General features: G+C 37.7%; 2 protein-coding genes across 4 annotated transcripts; one reads left to right on the forward strand and one right to left on the reverse strand.

The window, feature by feature from the left end:
- The first annotated feature begins 1,929 nt into the window (after nucleotides 1-1,929).
- Nucleotides 1,930-4,926, forward strand: LOC111473314 (protein CURVATURE THYLAKOID 1A, chloroplastic-like). The gene is made up of 6 exons (XM_023118866.1): nucleotides 1,930-2,233; nucleotides 3,521-3,618; nucleotides 3,713-3,820; nucleotides 3,929-4,000; nucleotides 4,623-4,718; nucleotides 4,786-4,926. The coding sequence occupies exons 1-5, from the start codon at nucleotides 2,086-2,088 to the stop codon at nucleotides 4,686-4,688; spliced, it is 492 nt and encodes a 163-aa protein (XP_022974634.1). The 5' UTR covers nucleotides 1,930-2,085; the 3' UTR covers nucleotides 4,689-4,718; nucleotides 4,786-4,926.
- On the reverse strand, nucleotides 4,745-9,568 carry LOC111473311 (BTB/POZ domain-containing protein POB1-like). Of its 3 annotated transcripts, XM_023118864.1 has the most exons (8): nucleotides 9,296-9,314; nucleotides 9,048-9,102; nucleotides 8,396-8,521; nucleotides 8,037-8,158; nucleotides 7,851-7,914; nucleotides 7,471-7,750; nucleotides 5,765-6,629; nucleotides 4,745-4,869 (listed from the first exon to the last, which is right to left on the reverse strand). In XM_023118864.1, exons 3-7 carry the CDS (start codon nucleotides 8,463-8,465, stop codon nucleotides 5,813-5,815), a joined length of 1,353 nt encoding a protein of 450 aa, XP_022974632.1. In that variant the 5' UTR covers nucleotides 8,466-8,521; nucleotides 9,048-9,102; nucleotides 9,296-9,314; the 3' UTR covers nucleotides 4,745-4,869; nucleotides 5,765-5,812. The 3 variants fall into 3 exon arrangements, with proteins under 3 accessions (XP_022974632.1, XP_022974630.1, XP_022974631.1); XM_023118862.1 differs by lacking the exon at nucleotides 9,048-9,102 and having other exon boundaries at nucleotides 9,296-9,568; XM_023118863.1 differs by lacking the exons at nucleotides 4,745-4,869; nucleotides 9,048-9,102 and having other exon boundaries at nucleotides 5,565-6,629; nucleotides 9,296-9,568.
- Between the last annotated feature and the right edge of the window lie 6 nt (nucleotides 9,569-9,574).

Below are 9,574 nucleotides of genomic sequence, written 5' to 3' on the forward strand. Positions count from 1 at the left end.
ATTATTCATACAAAGGATAAAGAAAATGTGTTTTTTAATTTGTGGGCTTCTTGGAGGAAATCGGGGTAGTCATTATATTAACAGGCTAAAAATCAATGGGCCGGCCCATTGGGTAATTTCGGACCGTTTTAGTTTTGAATGGGCTTAATATATATATATATATAAAATAAAAAGTAAGTGGGAAAGATTATGTTGTAATACTACAATGGAAGTTTTTAAAAGTTAAACATTGAATAATCTATTATATATTTTTGGATTTATTAAGATTGATTTTTTTAAATGAATATTTTTAAACTATATGAAAAGATGGAAAGGATTTTTCATGAAAATTCGACCCGCCAATTATCTACGGAGAATTTTTGCATCGATCCACACAAAAATAAATGAGAAATTTAGCAGGAATGAGATTGAAATAAGAGACAAGAACGAGGTCAAAGAAGGTTTCCTCCTCCCCACTTTACCTCATGGACATCTCTACTTGTCACGTTCTTCATCCCCACCTCGATTTCTATGTTTTTTAAAAAATATAATAATAATATTTGTTATGGATTAACCGATCAACAAACTTGAGTCTACCTGCTAAACATATCTATACATAGTAAGAGACTCTCATAATTTACTAGTTTGTTACCATGGATCAAGGCACACCATGTAATGTTCATTGTACATTTATATATACATGAGTTTGTGACCCATATAGGTTACACCTTCATTCAAGCGGATAACCTAACATACTTAACCTCATCAAACATATGGACTTAGATCAATCCAAGCCCATTTAATTGAGTGAGACACCTTGATTGTCGGTTGGTTGATCCATGACCGACTACAAAGAATGATATAAGGTAAGTACTCGGAAAAATGAAAGAATGTCACAATTCTCTATCTCGTTGTGAAGGAAAATTGCAAAATGAAGTTAAATCTTGAAAAGAATGAGCAATATCACATTTCGATGTCTCGATTGTTCATCATGCTTTCGAGTCTTGAAACTTACTTTGTATACGACTATTAGCTCATCACAAAGAGACATAAAGTGTATCAAAAGACAAATATATAAATAGGGGATCAACCATGTTAGATAGAATAAAAATAGAAATAAAAGTCTAAATTTAGGGCTTAATATTATTGCTAATATTATGGTGTAAAATTATAGTATGTAAGCTTGGTTGATCTTAGGCAGTGTCGAAGTCACTTGTGGACCAACCGTAGCAAAATTTGGGCACCACGTGGTGGTGAGTCCCACACTCGTATTTATATTTTTGTAATAGGACATAAAGTTCTGCATGATAGAATAAACACCCATTTTGTGTCTCGTTCGTTCGATCATCGATCCTAGTTTAGCTAGTTGAAAACTAAGGTGTCTCACTAATTTAAATATGACCAAATTTATAGAGCCAATGTATTTGATAAACTCGAACATGTTTTGTCTATTTTGGGTTGACCCATAACTTTGACCTTAATTCATGAAATAGTCAGGTGAGGGCATTGATTAATATGGATGACCTTTGGAAACATGTGCGACGAGAATAGTTGACCACTTGTTGTCTATCCCTTGATCGACGATTCGATGGGGGGTCGATCCGTATGAGATACCTTTAAATTTACTTTCCAAATTTTTACAGTGACAATGAATTAGTTGACTTGAATTAAATTTTGAGGCATTTTATGTTTGCTCGAGTGATTACAAAGTAAAGAGGGAAAGTTCACTTCAATTATTTTTTTTGTGCATAAAGACGAGAAAATTTTGAGTCCTCAAACAGATTTTAGATAGGGAACTAACCAATCACAACGAAGGGTCTGTCCACGTGTCGGTACCAGAGGCCACAGATTTTAGATAGGGAACTAACCAATCACAACGAAGGGTCTGTCCACGTGTCGGTACCAGAGGCCATCTTCCCAAACTGTGATCGCGGATAAACAAGCCATTTCTGAACATAGAAAATGGCGAATCCAAAAAGAAAATCTCTGCAAAGACGAGGGATCGAAAAGTCGTTTGCAGCGGCAACTCCTCGACGGCCATTTGATTGGGGATTCCTCTCTCTTTCCGGCGTCGATTCTCAAGTTTGATTGAACTTCTGCTAAGAAATGGCAGCCACGGCCTCTCCCACAGCGGCCACCGCCGTTCTGAGACCTTCTCTGGCTGCTCCGCAACCCACTCGCCGCTCCGCCATGCCGCTCCTCCCACCTCGATTCGGCTCCCCTGCTTTCCCCACTTCCCTCAAAATCTCCTTAGGTAACTTTCTCGTAAAATCTTATTAATTTTCTTTTGGGCAATTCGTCGAACACATTGTGTGCAAGATGAAATTCTCGGTCTGTTTTAATTTCTGATGTTTTCCTTTCTCTTTGGGTATCTTCTTAGTTGGGTCTTGAATTTTGGAGCCTGGTTGTGTGTGTATCATTCAGTTCATGAAGATAATTTGTCCCCGTGATTTGAGCCTGAACTTTTTTTAGTTTTATAGTTCATTCAATTCTGGCAACTCAACTGCTACACGATTGAGTGCGTTAAGGTTGCTGGTAATCCTGCGTTATGATAAAGTGGATTAAGGTGCTGTGATTTACATTCGAGACCTTACACATGAAATTTTTCAAACCAGTTTCACACATCATACATCTATAAACTATGCTTACTTTCAAGAGAAGCCTTGCGAATCTGTGAATTTAGAATGAGTTTTGATGGGCAAATGCATAGGTATATGCTTTCCATTAAATATCTTAGATTTGTATAGCTCATGGAACTTCGGTTTTAGAGAAGACATGTAACAGCTCAAGCCCACCACTTAGGGAGAGGTTTTCACACCCTTATAAGAAATGATTCGTTCCCTTCTCCAACCAATGTAGGATCTCACAATCCACCCCCTTGGGGTCTAGCGTCCTACTGGCACACCGCCCGGTGTTTGGCTCTGATATCATTTTTAATAGTCCATGCCCACTACTAATAGATATTGTTCCGCTTTGTCCCGTCACGTATCGTTGTTAGCCTCACGATTTTAAAATGTATTTAAGGAATGCTTTGTTCCCTTTCCAATGTGGATCTCAAAATCCACCCTCCTTGGGAGCCAACGTCCTTGCTGGCACACTGTCTGGTGTCTAGTTCTGATACCATTTGTATTAGCTAAGTCCATCTCTAGTAGATATTGTCTGCTTTGGCCCGTTATGTATTACTATTAGCCTCACGATTCTAAAACGAGCTTACTAGGGAGAGGTTTTCACACCCTTATAAGGAATGTTTTGTTCCCCTCTCCAACCCATGTGAGATCAAACAAGATATGTTCAACTAATTCAAGGAAATCAGAAAAAACTTCATAATTGGCCGCCTGCCCCCATCTCATAGAAAATTGTTGGAAATGAGGTCTGTAGTTTAAGAACATGGTTCACTTTTTGCGTGATAAAAATTGTCGTTTTATCGTTCATTGCTATTTTTGAATTGTGAATTAGATCATTTGTCACTGAAATGTTAGTTTCTTGATTTAGACCCCTTTAGATTCAAATGGGGTTTTCCCAACTTACCATTTGGTGACAGAGTCTCGTAGATCGTCTCTGCTTCAAACCCGAGCCTCATCTTCAGAAGAATCATCTGCTGCTGATGCCTCTGAGCTCTTTACAGACTTGAAAGAAAAGGTTTATTATTCTTCATCATTCATTTTATGGTCTTTTTTGTTTCTTATACTGTCTCTGGGATGAATCTAAGAACTAATGTCATATTGTTTACTAGTGGGATGCCCTTGAGAACAAATCTACGGTACTTCTCTATGGAGGTGGGGCGATTGTTGCTGTATGGCTTTCTTCAATTCTTGTTGGTGCAGTCAATTCAGTTCCATTGGTAAATGATTCCATCAAGCTCATGCTTCTGCTCAAGTATTTATACTTCCAATTTGTTTCTTCCCCTTCTAAGCCCATTTGATTCTCAATCTTCATCTATTCTCACCAGCTTCCGAAGATCCTGGAGTTGGTCGGACTTGGATATACAGGGTGGTTCGTGTACCGATATCTACTCTTCAAGGTAAGTAGAGAAAAGAATTAAAACCTGTTTCAAATAAGATTTGTCGAGCAATGTTGGGAGAAGCAAGGTAAGTAGAGAAAAGAATTAAAACCTGTTTCAAATAAGATTTGTCGAGCAATGTTGGGAGAAGAATCCCACGATAGCTAATTAGCTTTATAAGGAATATGTCTATTGGTATAGAGGCCTTTTAGGGAAACCAAAAGTAAAGCCATGAGAGCTTATGCTCAAAGTAGACAATATTATATCATTGTGGAGGTTCATGATTTACAAGGTCTGTAATCAATGATTAGCTCAAAGTAGACAATATTATATCATTGTGGAGGTTCATGATTTACAAGGTCTGTAATCAATGATTACATAATTTTAATGTTTGATGCTTTCTCAAGCTTCACCCTTGATGAGATTTTGCTATGGTTTCTAAGTTGTTCAAGATTAAAACGTTCGTAAGTTCTTGTCACATGTTTCTAAAGAGATTGTCTAATCTGATCCAAAACATAATTGGATGAAAATGGCAAATAGAATCTGAGAGTTCTTAGAAACCATAAATGTAATCATAGCTCTTGGTTGGTTCTGCAAACTGGATATTGACTTGAAGAATGTTTGTTTCTTCTTGCTTCCTCAGTCAAGCAGAAAGGAGCTAGCTGATGACATTGAAGCATTGAAGAAGAAGATTGCTGGAGCAGAATAAGATGCGTGTTATCGGGCGCCGTGTTTCGACATGCTTGGTTCCTCTTATGAATCATCGAGCAGAATAAGATGCGTGTTATCGGGCGCCGTGTTTCGACATGCTTGGTTCCTCTTATGAATCATCATTTTGTACTCTATTCCACTTAGGTTGTAAGAGGCAATATGTCCCCTTTTCTTTGTATCTGTATAATAAGATTTGTCAAGTTCATTAAATGGAAACAATCCCTTTTTGCTCAAAACTTATTTCTTGCTTCAGAAAAAGAAAATGGTAAAATTCATTGAAAATGGAGCCGAGTTGAGTTCACTGGTTGACCACATATGAGAAAAAGAAAATGGTAAAATTCATTGAAAATGGAGCCGAGTTGAGTTCACTGGTTGACCACATATGAAGCCTGCACATAACATCCCTTTGTGACAATTATATAGGATACTCACTCACATGTCTCATACAAACAATTAAGATAAATCGCTTGTGACAATTATAAATAAGAAAATATGCTTGCAAATTTGTGCATTAAAAAAAATCTTCAAAGCAAAACCACAACAATTTGAATAACGTGATAAAAAATAATTTTTCTAATCCTTCTAACATTAACCCACTTAACTTAACCAGTATTCTTCAAGAAACAGTTTTCAGAAACACGAAATGAAAACAAAATCTTTATGGCATACTTCTTCATCAAGCTTCTTCTAGAAAACAGTGCTCAGAGACTCGTGAACTTCCATGACATAGTAATTATTACCCAACTTTGGCAGTGACAGTTCTCATAGAAACAGAACAGTCAAATTTCTATGGCTACCAAAAAGATCTCAAAGATTTAGGATACCAGAATTTCAGGTTGCAAATGTTGATGATAAGTAGTATCGAGAAGGAAAGTAAAGCAATATCCAGAGAGATTTTAGTATAACATAATTGAGATCCAAGTATTAGCAATAGAACAGTTTTTTACTATCACATCATCTTCTTTGAGTCAGGGAAGGATGTCAAAAGGGGAGCCAAGAAAAAAAAGAAAAAAAAAAGGACGTACAAAAAATTAGATGGTTAGACAACCTACACAAGATATAGTTGGATAATACCTTTCGATCCTTTAGATACAGAACAGAACAGAACGTGGTTGGGGTCGGTCAGGGCCTGATGGTAAGTTCAGCTCTAAGATGGAGGACTCCATTTATGAAGTATAGACTATCTTCGGCCATGAAAGAAGTCCATGGTATTGCAAACAAGTTTCTATAGCCAACAGCCTTGCCTCCAGTGAATGTGTAATTGCCCTTATATTTGCTAACAAACTCCTCTGTAGGCTTTGATCTTGCAGCAAATTCATAGTCTACTGCAAAAGATACTGATCCTTTTTCCTGCATTCCCAAGAAAAGCCCAAAACAGTGAAATGAGCTCTGCTGGTCCATGTTGCAATGAGCTGAAAGGAAAAATCCTTGTCCACCCAAGTGGAATGCCTGAGAATACACTCTCCCAGACGGAAACAAATTTGTACATTCTTCCCGCTTTAGGTCCAGGTATACTACACACTGCTGCCGAGGGCAATCAAACTCAACAACCTTGACTGGACGGTATTTGTATGCTCTCTCAATAAAGAATCGGCGGTTTGAGGAAGCCGACTCATCCGCAGCTATGATTCTCTGCCGGTGAGGGGCCTCCGCCTTGAAGAAAAGGGCCTCAAGCACAAGTTTGCATGCAACCTCATGGTCGAAGTCATTGCAGGTCAGAACTTTCTTAAGCTTTCGACAAGTCATAAAGGGGAATCGAATATAACGTGCAAGTCTGGCCCCCAGCACTTCTCGCCTCTCGTCCAACCTTGAATACTGAGCTCTAGCCCACTTCAAGATGAAATCGTATACTGCATCCTCTGATGCAACCTGTAGATCGTCACTACACAATATTGCCTCCACTCCTGCAAGAGGCAAAGCCATAACCTCATCCTGGTACCTGGTCAAGTACAAGAAGGAAGCCTAATTGAGAAATATCCTCCCTCCCAGTAGACCCGAAACATGACAGACACAAGGGGGGAAATCGGTAAAAAGCTGTAACAAATGATTGCTGAAGAAACAATCAGAATCAAAATCCATTATATCACAAATATAGTCTAAAGGTTGTCTCTTGTCTTAATGTCTAATTTGATGGTTGGATAAACAATCGAGCTTTTTCATCAAATTCTTAACTGAATGTTCAGTTCATGATATACCATTGAGATGCAATGGATAAATTTCAACCGTGCACCTCTCAAAACTCTTATCTATTCTCAGTGAAAATGTGCATATTCACAATGCAAAATTATGTGAATTTAAGGCAATTTCTTGTAAATTATGACTAACTTAGTGAGGTAGGACCACAAGTCCCAAAAGATAGAATATCCACAAAAAAGAGAAAAAAAAGTATTAAGTTGAAGGAAACACTCCATTAACAAAGAAATGGACATGCTCTAACTTCCAACTAAAGGGATAAAACAGAAATAATTGGAATATTTCAGCTCCATTCACCAAGCTTGGTTTAGGCCAAAAGTTGGAGGCGGAAGCCCAAACATCTACCACTACCACGTACTACTAACATGTAGGATCCAGATAACAATTTTTCCCTGGTTACAATTATTTTGAAAATTATTTGATTCCTTCTAAAGGGAACACAGCCTTGAGTAGAATCCTTCAAATTGACATTCCCCTCAAAAACTTCCCTCTCCCCACCACAAACAAAGATTAAAAACTGGAAAATAAAAAGAAAATTAAGGAAAAGAAAAATATCATTGTATAACTTGAGAGCATCAGAAATTTACTTGGTTATGTCCTTGTAGCGAACAGCAAGATACTGCTTTGCTGCATCAGTCAATGGTTGGACTGCTTCAGCCATTAAGACACTGGATGGAAGCTCTAGATATAGCAATGCAGACTCAGGTGTCATCGGTAAATTTCTTAAAAGTCTGCTGCAATACCTCATGCATGAAGCAACCTCAAATTTGTCGGCGGCCATAAGAACATCAAGCAAAGACAAAGCAGTGCTACAAGATAGGGTATTGCTATACATAAAATTCAGCAACTCCATTAGTGCAGCTTCCTCTGTATGGTAGAAGGAAAGAAAATTATAAATAGTATGGTCTGTAATAAAGAATAAGATGTACAGAAAAGAGAAAGAGACAATGAGTTTTTTAATGTATACCTGAGGCATTGATTCGTAAGGTCACATTCCGCTGTTCAGACTCCCTCATCCCATTAGAGAAAAGCTAGACAGGAAATTATTTCTTAGATAAGAGTAAAGGATTTATAAACGACAGTTCCTACAAAAATTTAACAAATAGAAAAATTAAAATATTCCTATATTGTATAAATATATATTAGCTTTTACCTTGTAGAAAAAAGGGCTTTTAGCAGCCAAAATTGGAGAGCTGATATGCAACGTTTTGACTTTAATAACAGTAGAACAATCCATTCCCCAGCTTGATTCATCGCCATTTGCAGCTTCATCACCTTCAGCAAATGAAAATTTCAAGACATCTTATTCTAATAATCTAATGATTTTAAACAGGATGTCAGCTCCATTTAACATTTTCTTTGGTGTAAGCAAAATAATTCCCAAATATAGATCAATGTTACATTTTCGTAAGGATTAGAACCACGCAGAAGAAAAAATTCAAGAAAACTCATTTTGATTAGGCAACCTAAATAACATCAATAAGTTAGCTTCCTCATCTGTATTGTCTATACCTGAATGTAGCTCTTCAATCATTTGAGCAGGCTCACCATCTAGATTGTCACAAGGTATGCCATCATCCATATCAGGATGGCTTCCATTTAAGACTTGCTCCTCAGGGCATCCATTTAGATCGACAACTGCAAATAAAGTTGATCATAAAGAAACAAAGTTTGAACAAAGAAAGGAACCAATCCTGAATACGTACAAAAGGCCATATACAAGAATAATGAAAATTACAGGGTCCGCGTCCAATTAACGACAATGTAACATAGAACCAATACACAGTTTGATGGGTACATAAAGAAACTTGCTCGATCACAGTTCAGTTCAATCAAAACAACAGAAAGACCAACCAGAGCAATTCTTATCAAAGTAAACCGATGGTTTCAATTTCAAAGACAGCAAACAAACATAAAATTATGACGTTTTAATTATACAGGTTCATTCTATCTAAACATCATATAAAAAGGAATCCTCTTCGACAAAATAACATCCCTTGCCGATATACCATTGGTTGCAGTGGCAGTAATTCTCTATTATGCATACCATCAAGCTAGAAATTTCAGGGCAGCTCAGTTCTCATTATCTTAATAAAACAACATGAACCATTGTCTCCATTTCCTATTTCACCTTGCAAACAAATATGAACAATTCCAACGTCACCTTGAAAACTGAGGCCAGCGTCATTTTATTTTCTGCAATCACGACATAATTACTCCTGTACCAATCCACTTCGTCATTTTCCTCCCCAACCAAATAGAGTAATCTCTCCGTTCCCCAGACAAGAAATGAAAGACTTCAACGATTCCAAGTTCCCGGTCGTTCCTCAACACCACCGATCAAACAAAGGCAATTTCTAGGCCAAAAGACAAAACAAAAGGTAAAATAGGAAAATTAGAAACAAAATTTACCGTTATCCTTCTTACAATCTTCTCTCCGTCTCTTCCGTCGAGCCCAATCGAGGATGCTCGTACATCCCACAGAATCTGGACGGGCCTCTTCCGGTTCCCCCATAATCTCAATCCGAAGCAACCGATCAGAGAAATTACTATCGTTAAAAGCGAATCCAAAATCCGCGTCGGATGGTGAAGAACAAGAGGCACGCGAATAATCCGAATCCATCCCAGCCGTTGGGTCAAAAACATCCGAATTCAAATCCTTCATGTCTACAGACCACTGAAACCCCCCCC

Source organism: Cucurbita maxima, unplaced genomic scaffold (genome assembly GCF_002738345.1).
Source record: "Cucurbita maxima cultivar Rimu unplaced genomic scaffold, Cmax_1.0 Cma_Scf00115, whole genome shotgun sequence".
Lineage (NCBI taxonomy): Eukaryota > Viridiplantae > Streptophyta > Magnoliopsida > Cucurbitales > Cucurbitaceae > Cucurbita > Cucurbita maxima.

What these genes read in the sequence shown, in the direction of transcription:
- LOC111473314 (XM_023118866.1), top strand. Translation starts at nt 2,086, where the DNA reads ATGGCAGCCACGGCCTCTCCCACAGCGGCCACCGCCGTTCTGAGACCT. An exon ending in TTACAGACTTGAAAGAAAAG is followed by an intron (nt 3,619 to 3,712) that starts GTTTATTATTCT and finishes ATTGTTTACTAG; the next exon opens with TGGGATGCCCTTGAGAACAA. An exon ending in CAGTCAATTCAGTTCCATTG is followed by an intron (nt 3,821 to 3,928) that starts GTAAATGATTCC and finishes TATTCTCACCAG; the next exon opens with CTTCCGAAGATCCTGGAGTT.
- LOC111473311 (XM_023118862.1), bottom strand. Translation starts at nt 9,548, where the DNA reads ATGAAGGATTTGAATTCGGATGTTTTTGACCCAACGGCTGGGATGGAT. An exon ending in GATTGAAGAGCTACATTCAG is followed by an intron (nt 8,159 to 8,395) that starts GTATAGACAATA and finishes CATTTGCTGAAG; the next exon opens with GTGATGAAGCTGCAAATGGC. An exon ending in CGCTACAAGGACATAACCAA is followed by an intron (nt 6,630 to 7,470) that starts GTAAATTTCTGA and finishes GTACTTGACCAG; the next exon opens with GTACCAGGATGAGGTTATGG.